Genomic DNA, 24,700 nt, shown 5'->3' with positions numbered 1-24,700 from the left:
CCACGTTGTGGGCGAGCTTCTTATTTTATTTATTTTAACTAGTGCTTTTCCGTTGCTTCTGAGATATATCATGGGCCATGAGATGGACGTAGGCAAACAATGGGAGGTGTTTTTTTTTTTTTTTTTGGTAACAAACAATGAGAGGTGTTTGAGGTGTTTTTTTTAACCTGGACCAGCAAACCATTTTCGGAACAGAAACCCAAACGATATCTCCAAGAGAGCATCAGAAAACGAAATTAGAGTACCAGTTTTTTTTTTTTTTTTTCCGCTAGGAAAAAAGATGCAAGCAGGTAAAAAGCTGTTGGGAAGAAAGAGAAAGGAAGCACATGGGGCAGCGCGGCGTGGCATCGCCTGTCGTCTTTCTTCCGCCTCGGGTTCCGCGCGTGGGGGCCCGGACAATACGGATGCTCTGGGCAGCAGTGGGATATGGGCTCATCACCAGCTGTGAAGGCACATTACATACTTTTTTTTTTTTTGGCAAAAACACATTGCATACATTCATCCGAGTAATTAATCTGATTAAGTTTTGTTCTGGGTCTAAAGGATAGCTCTCAGTGTAGAGGAGTTCCACAATATTGTTTGCTGATCAATTGATTAGATAATTTAAGAATTCCTTAGGCCAAGGTTTTTATGACCAATTATATTTTCCATTTTTGAAACACCGTCGCCTTCAGCTGATCCCATGGAAGTTGCGACTGCATCTGTATGTAAAATAATGTGATGAGAACCAATCTCCTAAGTACCAACCTGTTGCTTTTCCGCATTTTCAAACAATGCACGTTGTGTTTAGTGAGCCCCATCCGACCTTTAAGGTAACGAGGGCACATTAAATCTAATGGCATTGCGCTATCACAAGGCCGATAGCTAGAGGACGTCGTTGGTGTACTGGCAAGGACAACGTGCCACCGTCCAGCTCCGCAGTGCAAAAGTAGGGCTCCGACTCTTGAGACCTCAGCTCTCGCGCAACTTCTTACTGGCTGGGTGGGCCATTTAAGAACTCCGAGTACGATGCTGGGGCGGCAACAATCATTTCGCGCAGGTGACGGTAAAATTACTTGCGTCAAACATTGCTGCAAGCGTGGCGAGAACACAAACCACTCTCGTGAGAAGCGTGGCAACCTTTTTTCACCATCAGGAGCAGGTATTACATTTGAAATCTCGTCTATCCATCTAACTAATGAAAATTCCTAACTGGAGATATATGCACGTTTTAAGAGCCCGCTCTTCAATGATGATGGCTCCAACCTCTCTTTTTCTTCTTGTTTTTGTTCTTCTTCTTCTTTTTGCGTGCGTGCGTGCGTGATGAACAATCTTTTAAGATCCCACTAGTTCTGATAATTCATTATGGATTGAATCCTGCTGGAAAAAACCGGAGTGCACTTGCATATCCGAAAGAATAGAAGCGAGTCTCCCATTTAATGATTCAATGGTTCAGGGTAAACGTACTCCATAAGCAATGTAAATTGACATTGTCTAAAATCCATATCTTTACACAGCGGCGGATTCAAAAATTTTTTTTTGTATGAGATCAATATAATAAAAGAAGCAAGGAATCCACGAAGAATAAATAAAATAATAATAAAATATTATTTTTTAAAAATAATAAAAAATATATAATAATATATAATATATAATATTTTAAATATTTTTTATAATAAAATATTATAAAAAATATTATAGTAAAATTTTAGATATTATTAAATATTAAAATTATAATGATTAATTAAAAATTATTCTAATCATATATATTTGATATGAGTGAAAAAATGAAAAAGATAAAGAAAAAAACTAAAAGAGTGTTACAAAAAAAGGAAGTTAAAAGAAACATACGTAATTCCTGTTTTAGAAGAGAAACATGAAAAATATAAGATTTTTCATTGTATTTAGATTGATTAGGATATAAAAAATAAATTGATATAGGATTTAAATATAAGAGGTGGACGGATGGAGATCATGGGGTTGAGATGAAATATTAAAAGATAAATAGAGAAGTAATGGATAAAGAAAAAAGAATGAGAGAGAGAAGGAGAGAGGTCAAAGTGATGTGAGAGAGGGAGAAAGATGGGATATGTGAGTTATTAAAGAGAGAGAATATAGATTATAATTATTCTTCTCATTTTTTGATGTGGTCAGTCCTTCTATGATATAAAAAATAAATTGATGTAGAATTTAAATATAAGAGATGACGGATGAGGTTGGGAAGAGGTATTAAAAGATAAATAAAGAAGTAATCAATAAAAAAAGAGAGAAGGAGAGAAAAATAGGACATGTAAGTCATTAAAAAAAAAAATTCAAATCATAATTACTCATTTTATGTGATCTTCTTTATCCTTTATTTTTTTAAAATTTTATATGAGATATGGAATCAATTCATAAAATTAGTATGATCAATTTTAAATTTTCAATTAATTTATGAGATATGGGGTCAATTTTTTTATCTTTTACTTTAATTTTTTTATAGGGTTAATTGATCCCATATTTACATGCATACATCCGCTAATGTCTTTATAGTTGCCTGAGAGGTATGAGAAAAAGAAACGGCTAAAGCTTTGCACAGTGCTTATCGGCTTTTGTCAGGAGAAGGCAAATTTTTTGTGCACTGCGGGTGGTATAAAAAATCTGACGTGGAGCGCACTGTCTTATCCGATTGGTCCACGTAGTCACCGCTTTTCAATGTGCATTTTATACATGCAATTTGATTTTTTTATTTAAAAATTTTGTATGATGAAAATATCTCTGTTTTTTGATAAAATTATGACATCCTGCATCCAAAAATCATAATTTTATCTACAGGATGTCATAATTTTTTTAAAGAACAGAAGTATTTTCTTCATTCAAAATTTTCAAACAAAAAAATAAAACTGTAGGCATTAAATGTGTATTAAAAAGTGATTGGATGAAAATACTCCTTTCATATTATGATATTTTGGACCATATTATGATATTCTGAACTATAATACGTCATAAGATGTCATAATTTTTTTCAAAAAATAAAAATATTTTCGTCATACAAAATTTTTAAACGAAAAAATCGATCTGCAGATATTAAATGTGCATTGGAAAGCGGTGACTACGTGGATCAATCGGATAAGATGGTACATTCTACATCGAATTTTCTACACCACCCGCAGTGCACAAAAAATTTCTCGTCGGGATAAATACAATAATCCGTCCAGCCATGGAAATTACAATAAGCTCATCCTTTCAGCCAAGTGGTAATTCTAGATGGCTTCTGTTATAGTTCTCCTATTTGAAGCAAATTAATGTTCCCATTCGGGAGAATGGTGCGCTCAAAAGTAAATGTATGCAATACCATGAAGATCATATTGTAGGGCCAAAGTTGAGTGAAATCATGAATTCTTGGAGCAATATAGTTCAAGCAGTTGGGAACACTTTTCCTTGATCTAAAGATAGATAGATGTAACGGTCAGCATGTTCATATCTCAAGAATGTCTAAAAACAAATCAGCACTTGCATTACTAAACAAGTCATTATGCTTGAGGTTCTAACAAGAATGAATTTTTATATTCAAGGAAATAAACTGAAGTATTAATTACAATTGCAATAAAATCAAGCGTCATTACCAGCAGAATAAATATCCTGGCGACAGTCACAAGAACACATGTGATGCAATATATAATAGTAAACATTTGACCAAGATGAATTTGTAGGAAAATATGTAACTGTTGCTTCATTCATAAAACTAATATGCCAATTCTGAATGCAATTGATGGGCAAAAACTAGATAAGAGGGAAAGCACGACATCCATATTCACAAAGTTTTTGCTGCCAATGAATGGTCTAGAGAATTTTGCTAGCTTATACAGAAAACGGGCCTAGAAACCAAATCAGAGAAAATAAATTGAAGGAAAGGCATGAAGAAGCATAGTAAGCCATATCTGCTGTCCTGATGTTAATTCTGCATTCCATGCTTCCCAGCTTTTTGACAAAAGCTCCAGGTAGCTGAAATTAAAACAAACATAATTAATTCCTTGGTAAGCAAAAGTATTCTCCATCATTAAATAATAATTAATAATAATGATAATATTGGAGTGTGATAGATGCAAAGCATGATGTATATATCGATCACCTAATTGGTAATAATTTCTATGTCCTTGATCAGTAGGCTGAAAGGCTGCAGAAAGTAGTCTCCTGTAAATGACACAGTGCTGCATATGTTACATCTTAATAATGTGCAACAAACAGATTAGAACGTTCAGCACCACCTTAGACATTTGTTGGGAGATGATACGTCACCTAGACAGAAGACAAACTAATAGAAGATCCGTGATGAGACATACAATATTATCATCGTAACACTAATGGAGATGAATAAGCATAATCCCAACAATAAATATGCCACTCTAAAATTGCGAAACTTTGGTGATGACAGCCATAAAGCTACACTGAAAGAGGCCATTCAGTATACAATACAACAGTGGAAGATTCGGATAACTTCGGACTCCACCGATCCTCACTCTCAAATTGAATCTTCCCAGATGGAACTGCTTGACAAACTCTGCCGATTTTGACTTCGGCCCTGGACCCCGGCTTCAGCCACTAATCTTGACTTGAGGTGCCAGCTTTAAGCTTCAGTTGCATGTCTTAGCCACAAGCATCGGAGCAACTGTCATCTCAATCCGAAGTTCATTAACCAAGCCAAATTCCATCTGAAGGTGCCGTGCTCCTTTTTAAATTCAAAGCAACCCAGCTGGCTCTGAAACAGATAAGACAGGTGTAACTGCCGAGTCCTAGAACTTTCGGCTCCAAATTTCGCCACACTATGCCTGAATCGGTCAGAACAGATTGGAAATACCGCACCTAAATGGCTCTCGCCTCTATCCATAAATAGAGGTCTAAAAGGGACCCTCAAAGTACGCACACACTCTCTTCCGCACGCTCTTTCTCACTTGTTTCCTGAGATCTGATTTGAGCGTCAACAGATCTTCGCCTGAGCCAACTCTGATCAGAACTTATTTTGCAGGTCACCTTCCCAGAAGGATACGCTAGTTCCTCAACTCCAATCACTCCGGCCACGAGCCAGATTTCAGTGGCAGCAAAATTAATGTCAAGGTAATAAAAACAAACTATCGGCTGCCAAAGCTCCAAACTCAAGAGAGATTGCAAATAGTGCATTCGAAGAATATCTAACGCATTTGATGAATGGTTAAAAAGATTGCTAAAATAAAGTTCACTTCGAAATAGAAGAAATTTCCAGTATTAAGGCATATAAATAATGCTATATAACTTGAAAAAAAAAATCTGTACAGTTCATATACATGAAGTCCTTTCTTTTCTTTTTTTGTACATTTCCAGGATGAGTTCAGAGATTGGGAGGCCAAGATCGTACTTCCTCGTGTCATTTGCATGGAATAGACCCCAATGTGTCTCTGTGGGTTCACCTGATTTGAGGTTCTCATCAAAAAGAGAAAAAATAAAGGTCAAAACTGGAACGCCAGGTTTGAAAGGAGTTCCCTTTATCGGATGCCCTGTCACAGGTTTCACAAGCTTTTGATTAAATATAGCAGCATTTTGCAATGAAGCAGCATCATCATCAGGATGTCCCTCTGAAGGCCAGCCAATCTCCATGACAACTAGAGTTAACTTGGTGAACCCAAGAGAAAATGCAGCAAAATTCAATGAATCAACCAAAGGATCAAATAAGTTTGTGTACAGAAGTCCATTGTTTGGATTTGTGTAATTGAAGATTTCTGGATTTTCTGAAAATATAGCGAAGTCCAGTGGAATGTGTGGGGTCTCTTTGAAGGTCAGATATGGGTAAAGATTCAACCTTCTAAAATGGTATCCTCATTCCAGTCCATCTTACCTGGAAACCAGTTGGTGGGAAGGAAAACTTGAGTGTAATTGTAAGATAGACTTTTCACAGGCAGCTGAAATAGTAGGAATTAGACTTGACAGTCATAAACAAAGGCATAATTTCACTAAAAATGAAGCCTGATCTTACAATGATCAAAGCCAGCCAAAGGTTGATGGATATACAAGGATTGAAAGAAATGGGCACAGATGGTCGACATAAGATTTCATGATAAATTTATAATTAAAATTTTCTAAACTCAGTTCTAGGTGTCAACCCCTCAGAAAGGTATTTTCGTGCTATTCCATCTCACCTGGAATAAAAGTTGATGGGAAGGCCACTTAATGTAATTCTAAGAAGGACCTTATACGGGCAGCTCAAACAGTAGGAATCAGACTTGATCGTCATCATCAAAGCTACAATGTCATTAAAAATGAAGTCTGATCTTAGAAGGAATCCAAATGAACCGAAGGTTGATTGATATAAAAGGATTAGAATAGCTAGCCCTAGATAGTAGGGATTGATTTACTAATGTGTGAGCCGAAATAATTTAGCTGATTTCACAAGTAATCAAAGCCAACCATGGATTGATTTCCAACAGGATTCACAAAGTTAAAAATAGTAAAGACAGTAATTGATGGTTACTAAAGGTATTATAAAGAGTGCAAATGAAAGCATCCAGCATATTACCCATAGTGAATCAAAGATCTAAAGCATCACAATATTCATAACCAATATTCTTGTTCCATGCAATATCACTTACCACAAGCAACACCTAGACAAAGCAACAAAACAGACACCCTCGACAATCAAACCACATGACCATGGAACTACAGAAGAGGAAAGAAAGCTAGAACACAATGTCCAAGAAAATAGATGCAAAAAATAATCTTGGAGCTTGATTTGAACATATTGGTTCATTGTTTCATATAAATTTGTTCTTTTTCCATGGAAGTAATGAGCAGATCACCAAATATACTAGTGGAAAGAAAAATTCCGAACACTTTTACTCTAAACATCAACCATCTAGATAACCTTTTTCTCTCTCTCTTCCACTTCGTGAGCAGAAAATCCAGATATATGAGCAAAACCCAAGAAAAATCAACCAAGAACCCAAAATCCCCCTGTTGCAAATCATTCAAAACTCGAGTCAAACCCTCAACGAGATTCAAAAAATGATTCAATAAAATTAAACTAATAAGATCACAAATCTCATATGATGAATTTACTAGATTTAAACAGAACCGGTACCACAACAAGATTAACGATCAAGCTGGAAAAGAAAAATGAAAACTAACAATGGAGTCGAACAGGAAATTAAATTTATGAGGGAAGCCAAATCCATCGCTTTGAAGGTTAGAGGAACGGAAGCGTCACAAGAGATCAAACGAGGCGGCGCGATTCCAAGAATCGCCTGCATTTGGGCGCACCTTCGAAGGTTGGAGCACGAGAAGAAGATCCGATCGAGAGGATGAAGAGGTGGAAGACAAAAAGGAGGGATAGAGACGCCCAGCACTCTAGGGTTTGCTTCCATTCCGATCCCATCGCATTGCCTTACAAGAAGACGGACGCGAAGACGAAGAAGAAGCGGGAAGAGAAGGCCAGGGAGGGGGGAGCACGGGGAGGCGGTTCTTTTATCATTGAAGTCTATTGCTTCTCTGGCGCGCTTACCGCTCATCCAGGAACGAGGGAAGATACTTCTACGTAAGATCCGCCACCGATAGGGATCACCTATAAAACTTGGGTTATATATATATATATATATATTAAATATTTAAATTTATATAACTATTTTTTAAAATTAATATTTACAAATATATTTTTATAAAATATTTTTTTTACATATATATATATATATATATATATATATATATATATATATATATATATATATATATATATTCATATAATCTAACACCGTTAAAAATTAACGGTTTCAAATTAGAATGACGAAAATATCTTTATGGATAGATATGAAAAAAAAATTATAAAGATATATATATAAATAATAATTTTATGAGGATATTCATGTAAATTTGAATATTATACATACAAAAATCTATTAACATAAATATATCTTTTTTTTGTTTGTTAATTCTTTTCTTATTCTAATAGAGAAAAAATAACATATATAACTAAAATAATAAATTTACTTAATTTATTAATTTACATAAATAAAATAATTTTTTATTAGATCAAATTATTTTATCTAGAAAATAAATAGATTGTAACCATCCATGTTTCCTCTAATGTATAATAATATGCTTCTAAAAAATATATCTAAACCTGATATTAGATGAATAGCTTATACATTTGCATAAAATTGATATAATTATAGATTTGGACATTATATAATAATAAAAATTTATAATCTTATTATATTTTATTTTAAAATTTTTAATCAAAAATATTTTTGTGAAGTATGTAAAGTATATCATAGTTTTATAAGATGGACATAATCGTCCCATCTTGCATAAAAATAAAATATAATATAGTATTTTAATATATAAAATATTATATAATATCATCATCATATTAATATATTATGTAATATATTACTATATTGTAAAGTAAGAGGGCCTGAATTCATCTAGATGAAATAGATAAAAATTAAATTAGAATTTTTTGCATGTATATCCTTCTAAACATTCAAATTTGTATGAATATCCTCATAAAATTATAATTTATATATATACCCTTATATTTTTTTTTTGTACATCTATCCATAAGGATATTTTAGTTATTTAAATTTTAAACCATTAATCTTTTAATGATATTAAATGATGTGGATACATATACAAAAAATTAAAAAAAAAAAATATACATACAAAATAAGTATTTTATGAGGATATATATATAAATATTAATTTTAAAAAGATATTTATGTAAATTTAAATATTTAAGAGAGTATACATGTAAAAAAACTCATAAAATTTTTTAGGTTAAGAATGAATCAGTCCCTGCAATCCATTTAACGAGACTAGTTCAATTTTAACATAAGCCTTTTCACATACATGACCTCCTCCTTTTAAGAAAGTGACGTTAGTATAACATTTGCCCCCAGGGTTGTTACTTGGAAATATGCTAGTCGCGGCAAGCGGATTGCCGGCACTAGTTCAACCTTAAACATGGACATATTTATAGACAACCCCTTGATTGATGTAATACTAACGCACCTGTTCCTGTTCGTTGAACGACTAAGGCCAAAGTGCCGTCTCCAATAAGGAGTTGGCAACTACAATTATCCACCATCTATTAAGGTGGCTCCATTTGAATGATATAATAGGTGGTCACCTATGGTCATCTCCCAGGATAACGAGAACAATTTCAAGAATTATCCATACCATCTACCATTGCCGATCCTTGACACTAGAACGAGCAACTATAATACTTTTCTCATATTGGATGTAATGCCCTAACCCAACTTGTTGGATCCGAAACCACACGGCCCAAAATGCTATAGCCCAAGTTATGGTGGTAGCCGACTTAAATTATTTTATACCCCACTAACTTTTCTATCCCACCGATGTGGGACTATCACAATCTTTTTATTCATCCTGATGAGGTACCCTCAATTCAGTGGAGAAAATTTGACCACCGAGGATAGTGACAGTAGCGTGATGGGCTTGCCTCCGGAGTCTCATATGGATGTGTACTGGAAGAAGATTTTAGAGCCAAGTGGGTCCTAACGAGGACGTCAAAAATTTAAGTACCGGAGATTGTGAAAATCCCATATCGATGAGATAGAAAAGTTAGTGGGATATAAAATAATTTAAGTGGGCTATAACCATAACTTGGGCTATAGCATTTTGGGCCATGTGGTTTCAAATCCAACAAATTGGATTGTGGCATTACAAATGATATCAGAGCCACTCCTGGAGATACTATCATGTGGGGTTATGCTGGAATAGACTGTGCATTCCGATGAGGTACCTTCGATCTGGTGGAGGAAGGTTGACCACTGAGGACGGTAAAAGCTGCGTGATGGGCTTGCCTTCGAAGTTTCACATGGATATGTACTGAAAGGAGATTCTGGGGCCAAGTGGGTCCTGACAAAAATGTCAGGGATTTAAGTAGGGAAAATTGTGATTGTCCCACATCGATAGGAAAGAAAAGTTAGTGGGGTATAAAATAGTTTAAGTAGACTACAAACATAATTTGGGCTATAGCATTTTGGGCCGCGTAGTTTTGGATCCAACAAATTAGGTTGGGGCATTTCATTGGATGTATCTTTAGACAGTCTAGTGGGTTAGACGAGCTGGTCGAAGACTCAACAAAGTGTATCAAGTCAAGAAAGAACTCTCAGTGAACTACCGCTACTAAAACTATGGCATACAATCTCTGCATGAATTAGTTGGCAGTTTCTGGAGTCTTATCCCGTATTGGAGATTTAACCTTACTTGGCTGGACGAGTGCTGAACTTTCATATGGAAATTGACATGCGGCTCTTTAGGAAGCTGGTGTTGGAGAACAGACCCAACAGCATTACATCTTGAGAATTTCAACATATGCTCTCTCACTTTCTCCAGGTTATCTGAAGTACTGTCAGGTTGGGATATTCTTTTGTTTAATGTGCAAGATTGGCTTACTCATGTTCAGTTGCACATCATGCCGGGTTTCCTTCTTATTGGATTAATACCATTGCAGCACGGCATTTTCAACACCTTCTGGCTATTTATAGGTTTACCAACACTGTTCGCTGTATTCTGAGGGAAGTCCATATCTTCTCTTTATTATGCAGGGTTCTAATGGAGAGCAGAATACAAGAGAAGTGTTCAGATTTATTCAGCTTTCAGTATTGGGAGTTTGCATGTCTGGATGTAATTATCAATATTAGGGGGTCTGTTTATCTGGCATCATCACTGCTTTGACTCACAGGATTTCCATTCTCTCTGTGATAATTACCCTATAGGACCTTGGATTGCTGCTGGTTTCTAAGCTATTTTGGCCTTATATTTTATAGGTGCAGTGACATTGTTTTTGCCTTGCATGGCCACCAGACTCAATGTTGTATTCTCTCGCTTAAACACCAGAGGTCTCCTCTTATGGGGATCATTGGTCCACCTACTATTTTCACCTTGCGGCATGCTTCATTTTTTAACTCATTACACATGATACAGGAGATATTGCATCCGGTCACCTTACAGGTGCTCTTGGCCTCGCCGACTTCTCACAAGATCCTCTATTGCTCGTTACTCTCTATGCTCCGTTATATTTACTCTCTTCTGTATGTTTCTGACACTTACTATTTCACTGCTGTCTCCTAGTAACTTTTACGTTCTGTATGGTCCTGACTCTTCTGGTTTTGCCTCAATGGCTGTTTGCTGTGTCACAACACTCTTGTAATTTAATGGGTGTTGCACTAGATACTGTTCTCCTTATAGCAATATGCTTCAATTCGCAATTCTTTTACTGAGGTGCTTTGCCTCAGGGGGCCGGAATGAAACAGCCGTGCTGTATCTTCTTCCGACCGAATGGTAAGGGATCTCTGATTATAGTCAACCTGGTTAGAGGACCACCCATGATATTGTGAGTTGTAAGCAAATCAGACAGCAAGTTAATTGTCATCAAAGTTAAGTTGACTGATTGAATTAGATAGATAAACAGAGTGCAGAACATGATGATATCAGACTTGAGATAATAGGTTTAAACCTAGGCTCTTAGCACATCTTACTGCTGTACCACAGGCATGTTGGTCCATCGTCAATTTGCAAAGGGGCATAGCTTCTGAAGGGTCAAATGTCAGGAAGAACTTACCGTGGTGCAATTTTGCACCAAGGGTGTCAATTGGCTTGGTCGGTAAGTCATTAAACGTCGGGCACCAACTACTTGGGTTCAAATGCTGCACTCATTTAATGTCAACTGGTCATCTGATGGCTGCCACAAACACTGAAATAGATCTAAGAACTCTGCCCCAAATATTCCACTCTCGGGCATAGTGTGGTTGATCGCCAAGAATGCTTTGGAGGTTGCTTATTTCTGTGCCATTTGACATATTTCTGTGATAAAAATGCAAAAAATTTTGCAATTGAGGTATTCTCCATCATATGCAGCGGTTTCCTCCAATTTGTTTAATCAAATTAGAGCTTTAAAACAGGTAAGAAGCCATTAAACAGTAATTGGACCAGCAAATGCATGTTCTGGAATATCTTCCCTTTGGGAGGCAAAAGCCCTAGGCTATGAAACCCTCCAAAGAAAGCAAACATGTTAAGCCTTTCAAAAAGAACACCAGCTCAGGAAGTTTGACTCTCTGCCAACATCTGGTTCTCCATGATCCCCTTTCAGAAATGCGAGGCTCAGAAGATGCAGGACCAGTTATTTTGCCTACACCAGCGACACAATATCCTGTTGAGCTACCAAGTGTATCTTCATGTACTATCAAATGGGTTTTCAACAAAAAAAAAAAAGAATACAGAAAAATCAAGGAAAAAGAGCGAGTGAAGTACATGGAGACTCAACTGCTGTGGTGAAATTAGTGATTTAACCTCAAGCAGACCAGATTGTCAGCATTCAAAGCATGCCAACCTACACACCGTTGCCAGTGTGAAAAAATGACAATCATGAAAGACTCATGATATCTCTCTTCCCTATTGGTGGGTTCGCATTGAATCTGAAGAAATAAAGGTCAGCTGCATCTGGTTCATGCCACCAACCACTCATGATGCAGTCTCGAAATATCTTGCCACATTGGCATGTACTTCAAAATTAGTTAGAAGATATCAGCCTAGAGTCATGCCATGACCATGTCACTGTGCTGCCTCTCTCATGGGGAGAAGGGGAGACAGCACCATATCACGATCACCATCCACCTCAAAAAATGGCAGGCTTCCTGGATTTTTCTCCTCCAAAACAAGCTTTACTGGAGTCTCAGCTGCATAGCTATTTAGAATGAACTCAATTTGATCTCCGTTGATCTCCTTATTATCCAGAAGAACCTGCAAATTTGGAAAAGAGAGGCCACATCACACACAGCAGATGATATCAGCTACAAAATTAGACATTCCACATATAACAGACTAGTTCTGCAATATCAAGCTTACATTTAACTACTAGCTATGTTATTGGTGACAGCTTTCCAAATTAATATCTGTATTCTTCCATGTTAACATTTTGCAACATAGTACATTTTGTATAATCATAAGAATTACCAAGGACCATCTAAAACCTTAGACTGACAAACTAGCACAACCACTAGCAGCATTGATAAAAACAAAAGTAAATGCCATTTAGTTTCAAAAGAAGACTTTAAAATAGGATACCTTTGTTGTTTTCAGAAGGGCTGCAGCATGCCTTCTTAACATAGAAATTGTTTTCCGATACATGTCACGCATCAGCTCTTCGGTTCTTTGAGCAACTCGATCATCCAAATCAAAGTTAATTGGAGGCTCAATAAGATTATAGTCATCATAGAGCGATCCTTCAAAATCCAAACGAGGACCAACAAAGCTAGGTTTCTTTATCCAAGGAAAAGGTTCTCCATGTATGGTCATAGGATTCTCCAAGTTCCAACTGTTAAAAAAGGCATGAAAAGCTACTCTCTATACACAATAACAATGGAAGGAAAATTTTCTGGAAATTAACAGATAGGATGCTTTACATGCATAATATTTTACGAGCAAGGCAAGTTGCATCTTCGAGATACTTCAAGGATGCTTTTGATGTATCTTGTCCGTAAACAACCTCTTCAGCAGCTCTCCCTCCTAAAAGTACCTTTATGCATCCATAGAATACAACAGCACTCAGATAGTCAAAAAGAAGATGACTAAAAAACCCACTTCATGGTAGTTGTGCACCAGATAATCCAAACCTGAAGACGATGCAGTAACTGTGGCCGCCTTTCAAACATGTATGACTCTTCATCAAGATGACGAAATACAATTTGAGAGAGTGTCTGCAAGTATACAAAATACTTTTAGAGGTTTGATTCAAATTATGATCATTGAAGGGTTCAATTCAAATTAAGATCATTGAAAGGTTCGAGTTTCATACTTCATCATAAACTTGCTAAATCAGATACAGAAGTCATTGTGAAGATGAATAAACCTACAGAGCACAAAAGAAAAGAACCTGGCCACGAGGAATGATTGAAATACGTTCACAGAATTCAACTTTTGCATTTTCATATCGTCTCAACAAATGGGATGTTATTGCTACTCCAACCTCAGTCACAGCCCTCCGGCATTGCCCTTGATGACCTAAATCAATTCCCAAACGTTTAGGTCCTATGGTCAGCCGGTCAACTGCATCATCCATGTCAGACTGAAGAATTGAATCGTGTCGATTTCTGACCGCCACTAAAGCAGACTCTTGCACCAGTTGTGCCAACTGAGCGCCCGTCCAACCTAATACGACCAAGAATCAACTCAATAAACTGATAAGGGATCTACCACAAAAGTTAGAAATTAATATGATAAAAAAAGGCAAAGATCATTCTCTACGAATGTTGAAAATTTTAATCAATAACAGACTGATGTCTACAAAAATCAGATCCTGTTCCTCAAAATCAGCTGCTCTGCAGCATTTCATCTTATAACAAGCCAGGTCCTTTTCCTTGTATGTTGTCATCATTACATGGAAAAGCCCTCCTTTCCAAAGACTTATCAATCATCAAAGCTCTCCTTTCCAAAGACTTACCAATTATCACCCTGATAGTTAATTAACAAGCACCTGAAAAGATAAAACCGCATAATTCTGCACTCCAACTTTTCAAGTTCGAGTAGGGCAGTCATATTTTAATATGCTTACTTAAAATGATCAAATTCGCCAAATTTGCACTGCTGCACTCTGGTTCAATTTAAGAATGCCTCTTAAACTCTCCGGACATGTGCACAAACACACTCCACATCTGATCTTATTTCTTATAAACTAGTTTAAAATAATTATACGTGGCCCAAATGTTTTATGTAACCTGCATATAGAACCAAAAAAATATGGGGAAAAGAGTACACCTCCATAGAGAATGGAAGAAACAAATTACAAGACGGGTTTCTGAAGGTAAATCATATCTTACAGAAATCTGGAATTTAGTTTAACCTTAAAGGTGCTTTTGCATTGTTATAGGATGTAATTGTATTTCCTTCAAAATGGCTTACTTAAAATATAATCATTTAAATGTTCATTTTTCATACTCTATAGTATGAAATTGCTAAAATGTTTTAAGAATAAAGTTGTGAACAAAGAAGATATAAAGCACATGTCGGCAAGATCCAATCCTGTAAGTTTTGGCTTCAACGAACCTTCACACCAGTTAGCACTTAAGAATATATAAATAAGCTTTCAGAATATGATATTCTATCAGCTGAATAAACTATCTGAACCAAAAGCAAACATTTTTCTATAATGACTTTTAAGTTGAACATTTCACAAGAGTTTAAAGTTGAAAACAATATAGAAGGGAGTCAATTACCAGGCAAATTTTGAGCGTAAGTTGACAGGTCAACAGTTGGAGACATCTTGACCTTGCGAGCATGAACTTTCAAGATGTCTAATCGCCCTTTAGTTCCCGGTGGGCGGATTCTAATCTGGAAAAGGAGAGAGCTGCGATTATGAAGATATGCGTATTGATTATATTTGGACACAGACAAATCAAACAGGATCTATCTGCATATGGATCAGATTCAGATACTTTCTGTCGTGGCAGAAGCATTAAAAGCATGACCAACGAGTTTCAATAGATAAGCTTAACATGACTGTGTATTCAACTATAATCCAATCAGCAGATGTATATCAGGGATATTAAATGTAGATTAAATAAGAAAAAGGTGGGTCCACAAGTATGGTCATAACCTATATTTGCTTATCATCATCGAACACTTCCGAGCAAGACGTCAGACGTCAGACGTCAGAATATATCAAATGGCATCAAAACAACAATTTGACTCCTGATAAGCGAAAAAGAAGTACACAATAAGTATACAATAAGCCTAAAGAACAAACCTTGCGGTCAAAGCGACCAGGTCGAAGAAGTGCTGGATCTAACAAATCCATACGATTGGTAGCACCCAAGAATATGACACCCTTTCCAGTATCAAAACCATCAAGCTCTATCAAGAGCTGGTTAAGCGTGGTCTCTCTCTCTTGTGTTGCAGCATTATAAAGGTAATCAGTAGACTCACTGAATATCCCCTGGCGCCTGGACGTATTAACAAAAAAGTTGACTTCAGTTATTCTCATCCACAAAGTTTGACTCTCATAACCACATATTTTTCACATATAATGGCCCCAACAACCCATATATTTATACCCTAAATTCTTCTTATCAATTGGTAACCAACAATACCATACATTAAAATTTTCAAGTCAGGAAAAATCTAACAAAGTAGTTAAACCCCCACAGAATTATAAAATCAGTCCAATCAGTTCCTTGGGTCATGGCTTGAGAAATAAGCTTATCAAATGCATGTTGTTTAAATATGTGAAGGATTTTAGTGGAACTAATATGAAGTTGTGTGATAATGAAGCACAATCCCATCTCACTAAGAGGGTCCCTTCAACGTTGCTAGAGTACAGCACAGCAACAAGCAATTTAGCAAATGATATCAATTCAAGAAACTTCCAAGCAAGGTTCGCTGGGCCTGTACCTAATGGAGTACTGGTTGATGACTGGTTCAGCATGGTACAGGTTCATACTGTACCATTCCAAGATGTACCGACACACAGAGAGCAACCGGGAGGGGAGGGGGACAGGGAGAAGGAATGAGACGATGAGAGGAAGAGGAAGAGAGAGAGAGAGAGGCAGTGGTAAGAGATAAAGACTATCCGTGGTCCATAGGGAGGGAAGAGGACAGCTGCCGTCAATAAGGAGAAGAAATTCTAAGGGAGTGAATCTAGGGTTTTCACTTCGCTCTTCACACACACACACACACAAGAAGAGGGAGAAGGACTTATCAGTGGGTGAGAGTAGTATCGGTGCCATCACATCCTCAAATGGTGCAGGGAAGCATCCTATCACCCTCTCTTGCGAGGAGCCATGGGGGTGGTGGGTGGGGGGAGGTGGAGGGAGGGGGGTGCTCTCTCAAAGCATCCCTAGATCAAGAGCCCTCCTGTATCACAAAAAAAAGAGAACGATCGCTCTCTTGAACAATCGCTCCTAACCATCTCAAACATAATAGCTGAACCATGCCGGTAACCAACTAAGCCAGTTCAGTACACCCCAAACCAGCTAGTTTAGCATGGTTCAACAATCCGTGGTTCCAAGTCAATAGCAAATTTGTCACTTCCTTGGGCCAAATCCCATGGAGGCTAATAAGACCAGTTAAATACTCATCAGATCACAGGTCCCTTTATGATCTGTTGTATATATTATTATTTGTTAAATAGGAGATGTAATTGACTTGCAGCTTGTAAGGAAATTAAGGATCAAATTCATCAATAAAACTATGTAGAGACCATAAACTAATTATTGCTAGCACTCAAGGCTGAAGAACTCACTTAACTGCATTTAAGCAGCACAAAAGAATTTTTAGCATGGGACCAAAATATGGGAAAGAATATGATAGAACATGTAAAAGAACTGAGATAGTAATGAGAAAGGAAAAAAAAATTGGAAACTATTAACACAGAATATTCCAATGGCATTGACTACAGGTCTATCACCATACCTAGTTGCCAATGCATCAATCTCATCAACAAACACAACTGATGGTTTGTTTACCTGCATACACATATTTTCAGAAGGTAGTGAATATATATCATACAAGTAAACTAGTTTTCATGAAATTCCCTATGGAAATAAGAAACTAAAGATTACGAGAAAGAAAAGTTAGCTAGAAGAATTTTAAAACATCAAAAACATTGATGGTTCAATTCAAAGAAGCAAAAAAAAGGAAAGACATAGCTAATGTTGCATTTTGAGTTACAAAACTACAAAATATCTGGGAACACATTTTGGAGGGCACCCCGAACATAATGATCCACCAATTGGGGCAATAGCCCAACATATGACTCATAAAAGCCTACCACTTGAATATGATACAGATAACATATGAGAACTAAGCGCATGTGCATACTATACAATAAACTATAACCAATCATCCCCCTCAAACAAACTACTGATCATAAATAGAAAGTTTGCCAACTAATTATGAAATTGAGTGATAAGAATCTCAGTGAAGAAGTTCAAAAACTGATCTCATATGTCAAGTGAAGAGTTCGATATTGCAAATATGTAGTTCGAGCTATGCTATCATTAGTTTATACTTGAAAAGAACAAAGCTTGGTTGATTCATGAAAGATTAATTGGAATTACGGAATTGCAGCCACATGTTATCCAGTTAGTGCAACGGAATGGAAAAGCAGAAACAAGAGGTCCATGAATTTTTTTTTTTCAAGACAAAAAGGATAAGATCAAAAGAACTATGTTTGAAGAAAGACATAGGCATCTCCAAATATTCCATAGTTACAAGAAGCCTGGAAGTTATAGATTTCTATATCAGTTGATGTGTGCTTGATCATGGTTTATTGGAAGCTACTGCACCATGATTTGAAAATGAACCACTGAAACATATTCAAGCATTCTTTACCTTTTTTCTCGTACAATTTTCCACTGATAATCCTAAATAAATGCATATCCAAGGAAGAATTGGCATATTAAATGTGCCTTCCAAGTCACCTTCTCCTTAACCTTTTCTCGTCACAGGAGAGATCAGAACTTACATGCTAAGGACACAAAACCAGGCATGCATGCAAGAAAGAGGAAAAAGAAGGAATGAAAGAAGTACAAGAGCAACAACAAAAAGAATGAAGAGGAAATGGACGGTGAAATGCACATTCAACAAGATGTGGGTGCATGATAATTCATAGATCCAAGTCAAAAGGCTGAAAATATATTTACTTCAATTGGGTTCTTTTCCTTGACAGGTTTTGCTATGAGGTCCTCACTGATATTGGGCATGCAAACATGGCTACACAATAAACAACATAGCAACAAGAGTAGATATCATTTTAGATATCATTCATTAGCCTTTGTATTACAGGTCCTTGCTTAACAGAAAATAGAATTGAATAGAATTGTTACTTTGGCTCTCTTAAAAAGATCCCGAATTCGAGCAGAACCAACACCAACTAGGACTTCGACAAACTCGGAACCAGCCATTTGATAGAATGGCACCCCAGCTTCACCAGCAATAGCCTTTGCAACAAGAGTCTGAAAATTATGCAAAGAAATGAATTTTTCAGAACTCATTGAATGCGACCATCAAACCTGCGAAAGAACAAATCAAGAACAGAAAAATCCTGACCTTTCCACATCCAGGAGGACCTTCCAAAAGAACGCCATGAGGAGGTTTAATTCCCATCTTGTCAAATAATTCTGGATTCTTCAAATATCTTACCAACTAATATACATAATATGAAGTTAAGAATGATCATCTTGTTAGAAGTATTCTTTTTTAAAAAAATAAAAAATAAAAAAGGAGTAGCGGTCTTATAACATGATTTCACGGGAGAGCCTTTTGATTTATTCAAGCAATACCTCTTAACAAGATGGAAAAGGTTTAGAAAATGAAACAAACTAGTCTGAGACACAAACTAAATTTCAAACATAAGGACCCTGTAGAAATGCTTGTGACAAGGTCACTTCTAAATTTGCATCAAACCTTCCAATGGAATAGTCTATGATGTTGTAGATTGGATATTAAGACAAGGATCCAATGTTCTAAGGGTCACTTTCTAGCAGAAGCTAAACATAATCTCATTACGGAGGAATGTTTTCAAGAGGTAAAATCTAAAGCTGGTGTGATAAAGAATAAGCACAAAGAAGGCACAGAAAGAACAAGATAGAACAATTACAATTAAAATCAGCTTTGGTATACCCTACATGTCAGGGTATCATGTGATCACTTCATTTAATTAAGTAGGACTGCTTCCAAGCTATGAGGAGCCTAGGCAGCTGATGATGCTTGATGATCATTATTGTATGAATGTTCCAAAATGCTTACCACACTGCTTTTTGATTTCTCCCCTAATAAATAGCCCCATGAGTGGACTGGCTGATGCTAGCCTCCTAGAGGGGAGGTCATCAGTTAGATCTTTGTGAGGCGCTTTACAAAAACTGATGAATGCTCCTATGTAGGTGATTGATAAGCACGTTTATAGTGCAATCAACGCAAGATTTAAAAGCAAGGTACTCATCTGGAAAGTTTAGGTACAATACATGCGTCAGTTGGGGCCTGCAGGTGCTCGCCCAAGCAACTGCTTGGCTATTCCACTCATGCTAACCCAGCTGGGCCCATGTGCAGGTGGTATGATAAGCATGATTTATGATGCAACCAAGGCAAGATTTGGGAGGAGGATATTCAAATGGAAAGTTGAAGTGCAATATGTGGTGCAGGTCAGTTGAGGCCTGTAGGTGCTTGCCCACCAGATGCTTGGCTATCTCACTCATTGTAACCTAATCGGGCGCAATGACTGCACCCTTCCATCACACACAAAATAATAGTAATAATAAAATAATCAGGTCCCGAGGGAGGTGGTTTAAGATTTAAGCATTTCAAGACATGTGACATGTATGGATATTTATATGCCTACATGTGTGTGTGTGTGTGTGTGTGTGTGTGTGTGTGTGTGTGGAGGGAGGTATATGGGACAACATTTGAGTTGTTAGGCAATAAAATACTTCTGTCAAACAAATGAAGGCTATGGAACAGTGCAAATCAAGCATGCATCTAAAAATGAATAAACATGGAGCATTTCTTGGGGTAAAGCTAAACATTTGAGTAATATGAAAGGAATAACCAAACATTCTTGGATTTGGTGTTCCTCTATATAGACTACAAACTCAGGCTCCAAGTGTGGAAGCAACATTCTGTGAGCTCATGTTTTTCCAAAAGCATCTTCTGTTTTACTACTGTGGTAGTAAAAAATGGGTTGATGTTGAGGTTCATACCAATGCTAAATTAGAAAAGCAATTGATCGATGCTACCACTCATAACCAAATGTGTTGCAGATAGTACCATATATGTTCTGAAGTACCTTTCCCTATAAGATGTTCTAGGATTGAGTCTATCAGGATATGACAAAAATGCCTCTGTAAATTCAAGATGCATACTCTCATAGTATATCATTCCTTTTGTTCCTAATTTTCTTAATTGAGAGATCCTAAGTCCTGGGGCAATAAAGGCTAAGAATAAGGAGCACAGCTATGAAACATTGCCCACCCAATTAAGAAACGAAGCTGACAAGGTAAAGGTAAAGTGAGACAAACAACGTTCTCATTAAAGACTAGGAAGAAGAAAGCTTCTAAACACAGCATCCTTGTCATTAAAGACAAAAAAGGAAGAATGCTTCTAGACACAGTAAAAGGGATCTCCAACATATTTATTCTCAAATAAACTGATGCAGGCTGACAGTATTACTAGGGGATTAGACAATTAATCACAATGGTTCAAGCCTAACACTAGCGCTATGTGGAAGACAATTTCATCAAGGTGGTCTTAGTTCTCACATCTCTGCATGTATCATTAGGGTAATTAACTGTTAGTAAATCTTAGCTGGAGGATGATTTTCCAGTCCCCATTATCTGCTACCCCAGTTGTGCCAACAAGACATATCAGGAACTGAACGGAAGGAACAAGAAAAAAAGTAGAATTGTTAAACAAAGCAATATTCTAAATGTGAATCAATCATAAGCATGATATGTAACCTCCTGAAGTTCCTCAACTGCTTCATCAATCCCAGCCACATCACTGAATTTGACTCCTGTAGAACCCTGAAAACCACATAGGAGGATGAAGTAACTCATCTGTGCGTGTTCATGTGCATATATAAGTGGTGATAGACAAAACCAAGATAAATCATAAATAAATATATTTTTTTAAGAAATGAGAACATACATCAACTCGGGCCTGTGGCTTGGATTGTCCAAATTCAATACCTTGCCATATATCCTGAAAGATTCATGTACATGATGTATTAAGTGGGGAGAAAGTAATCAAAATATTATGATATAACAACTAATATACTAAGAATTCCAAACAATTATAAGTAGTGAAACAGGAAGAAGGAAGTACCCATTTCCTGAAGTTCTTTGGCCTCCTTGACAGAGTAAACCGAACAAGAAGGACCATTGTCACAAGAACAAACATGATTGGTTTCAGCATCTCAATGCTAGCAGAAATACCACCAAAAGTGTAAAATTCATATATCTTTGAAAAAATTCCTCCCTCACTGAACATATCAATAATATATTCCCAAATCCCTTCAGCAATATTGGAGACAATACCAAGTGCGAGCTTTAAAAAAGGTCTGGCCAAAGGCCAGACAACATAAAAAGTAGCGGCATATAAGAAACTGGTTACAACAAAAACTGCAGCTGCCACGAAACCCGTAATCACTGCTCCTGCAGCAGCTATTAAAGCTGTTATCATCCCAAGTTCAACCATCACTCTGCTGGATATAGAGGAGGCCACGGGGTGAGGGTATTCTGGTAATTTCCCGACATAAGACTGCATAATTACAATTCAAATATCAGATAGATACAATACAAAAGCGACTGGAATATTTTCAATACATTCAGAGAGTTTAGCAAGCAATCACTGTCCAGAGAACCACAATGGGAAATGTTTGATGAATGTGCAGCACTAAAATTCTCAGTTGCAGATAAAATCATAAAGAGAATTGTGAACTTCTCATGCAAGAGCTTGATTGTCTTATAATCACCTCTAATAACAAACAAAGTTGAACAAACATGAATTTATTTTGTTGACATGAGCAAATTTCAGTTTGAGGTCCAATGTTTTGACACAATTATATCTTCTCCACTCTACACTAATGCATAATAATCTCCAAATTCATTACAACAAGTTAATTTGCCATCATTAAAATGAATGATGTTTGATGAGTGAATTCCTTTATGTGAGGAATAATCTACTTATCAAAAATGTTTGAAACTTGAATCCCTATAAAAAAACTAGGAGCAAAAACCAAAACAAGAAAGAAAATCAAACAAATATGCTGTAACTAATAAGTATACAATCAATTTATGGTGCTAACTTGCTGCTCTTGACTTACTTGCGCCCTTGCATTTCAGTAGGGTTAATAGCTACTATGAAAAAATGACTGGAAAAGTGGATATCATAATCAAGGAAACAAGTATATATCATTTTCCATAAATGGTGTATATCTGAAACAATTATAATTAAATTGCTTTAATTTAAAACATCACCACAGTTTTGGTGAAGATAGACATAGCATTGCTCACCATGGTATGCTTCTCGATCTCATATTGTGGACCCGTGTATTCCTCCATGACTGCCCGTGCTTGGCTGGCACTCAACCTAATTGCCCTGCAACAACGCATAAACTACCTCAGACAAATGATAAAACCAAACAAAAATACCTGGCAAAAACACAAGGCAGCCAATAGTTCAATAACTCGCCATTTAGTCTTCTGTATACTTTTGTCCCCAGGCATCTCCTTCAAGTCGACAACAAAGTCTCTATACCCAATATCAGGAGGACTCCCAACATCCGATCTCGATGTCAGCAACTTAATCTTTCCAGCCATCAGATGTTTCTGAAAATCCTCGAACGTCATCGCTGGAAGCTCCTTCAAATTCCTCTCAAACTCCTCCTCTTCAGACAAATTCCCCTTGAACACCTCCTCCGGCACATAAAGTTTGCCCCTGAACTCCCTGAGAATGTCCTTAAGATACACTGGGCTCGACGCCTCCCCTCCTCTACCCCCACCACCCTCATCTCCTTCCTTTTTAACCCCCGACTCACCCAACAACCGCTTCAACAGCTGAAATACTCTAAATTCGGGGGCTTCACCGGATCTCTGCTTCTCCCTCAGCGTAAGAAACCGATCGCCGACCAGGAATTTGGGTTCCACCTGGCTAGGATTCTCTTTCAGAACCCTAGTGATGAAATCACCGCCGCCGCCGCCGCCGCCGCCGTTCCTATCGGCATCGACCTTTTGAAAGACAACAAAAGATCGACGGAAAGGAGGGGTTTTTCTCAGCGGATTGGATCGGGACCGAAGGGGAACGGAAGCCCGGCGCAATTGGAAGAGGGCGGCGGTCGTCCCCCGCCGAGAATGGGGGAAAAACCTAGCCGGGAGGTGGAAATCGCCGACGGTGTTGGTGGTCGGGGAATGGAGACTGGAGGAGGCCATTTGGAGCTCGAATACTAGGGGTTCTGGAAGGATTGGGGTGTCCTTAGGGGGTGAATGAGAGATTATCCGAAATGGACAAGGGTTTTTTGCGCCTAACGGGACGATAGCGACATGGATGGGATGCCGTCGGAGTCTCCGAGATGGCCGGATCGGAGGGTGCGGTTCGTCGAGCTTTTGCACGGATAGTTTGGATTCAGTCTACGGCTTTATGTTGGGTCGGGTAATAGTTCAAACGAAGCCCAGCCTGATCGGCTTTGCTTCCAAGATTTATGCCTTTGTCGGGAGTAAAAAAAAAATAAAAAATAATTTTTTATTAAAAATTTAAATAATAATAATAATAATATTTTTTTTTGATTGAAAATAAAAAAATAATATAATTTTTTATTATTATATTTTAAAAAAAAAAGTCGACAAACTTAAGTAAGGATTCAAAAAAAATTATTTTTTTATATTTTTTATATTTTTATTAATTTTTTTTCATCTATAAAATCTCAATCGAACGGGAGATCGAACGATTTGAAATAAATTTTAAGAATAAAATATAATATTAATTTTATTTTTTATTATTAAAAAAATAAAATAAAAATTATAAAAAATTTGTCAACTCTTTTTTTTTTTTTTTTCTTCAAATCTATTTGAACGAAAAAAATTATAGATTTTAAAAAAATTTATATTTCATCTATTGTTTTTATAAAAAAAATTTTAATCAAAAAAAAATATATTTTTTTTTTCTCTCTTACTCTCCTATCCCAACCGGCTAGATTTAACCTGTT

General features: G+C 36.8%; 1 protein-coding gene across 2 annotated transcripts; it reads right to left on the bottom strand.

Annotated features, from left to right (window-relative positions):
* Nucleotides 1–11,871: 11,871 nt before the first annotated feature.
* LOC105042742 (probable inactive ATP-dependent zinc metalloprotease FTSHI 1, chloroplastic) lies at nt 11,872–24,105 on the bottom strand. 2 transcript variants are annotated; one of them, XM_010920045.4, is made up of 15 exons: nt 23,191–24,104; nt 23,013–23,097; nt 21,823–22,257; nt 21,646–21,699; nt 21,456–21,521; nt 19,054–19,149; nt 18,831–18,959; nt 17,416–17,468; nt 15,752–15,947; nt 15,222–15,336; nt 13,883–14,157; nt 13,623–13,706; nt 13,413–13,525; nt 13,075–13,324; nt 11,872–12,750 (listed from the first exon to the last, which is right to left on the bottom strand). In XM_010920045.4, the coding sequence occupies exons 1-15, from the start codon at nt 23,925–23,927 to the stop codon at nt 12,562–12,564; spliced, it is 2,877 nt and encodes a 958-aa protein (XP_010918347.1). In that variant the 5' UTR covers nt 23,928–24,104; the 3' UTR covers nt 11,872–12,561. The 2 variants fall into 2 exon arrangements, with proteins under 2 accessions (XP_010918347.1, XP_029120493.1); XM_029264660.2 differs by lacking the exons at nt 18,831–18,959; nt 19,054–19,149 and having other exon boundaries at nt 12,393–12,750; nt 23,191–24,105.
* Between the last annotated feature and the right edge of the window lie 595 nt (nt 24,106–24,700).

This window comes from Elaeis guineensis, chromosome 2 (genome assembly GCF_000442705.2).
Source record: "Elaeis guineensis isolate ETL-2024a chromosome 2, EG11, whole genome shotgun sequence".
Lineage (NCBI taxonomy): Eukaryota > Viridiplantae > Streptophyta > Magnoliopsida > Arecales > Arecaceae > Elaeis > Elaeis guineensis.
This window is presented reverse-complemented; position numbering and strand designations above follow the sequence as displayed.

Bases quoted from the DNA above. Each gene is read 5' to 3' on its own strand.
- LOC105042742 (XM_010920045.4), bottom strand. From the start codon at position 23,927: ATGGCCTCCTCCAGTCTCCATTCCCCGACCACCAACACCGTCGGCGAT. The intron at 23,098-23,190 runs GCGAGTTATTGA...GCGTTGTTGCAG, and splicing joins AGTATACAGAAGACTAAATG to GGCAATTAGGTTGAGTGCCA. The intron at 13,325-13,412 runs GTAAAGCATCCT...CTTTTTTAACAG, and splicing joins GCTCGTAAAATATTATGCAT to TTGGAACTTGGAGAATCCTA.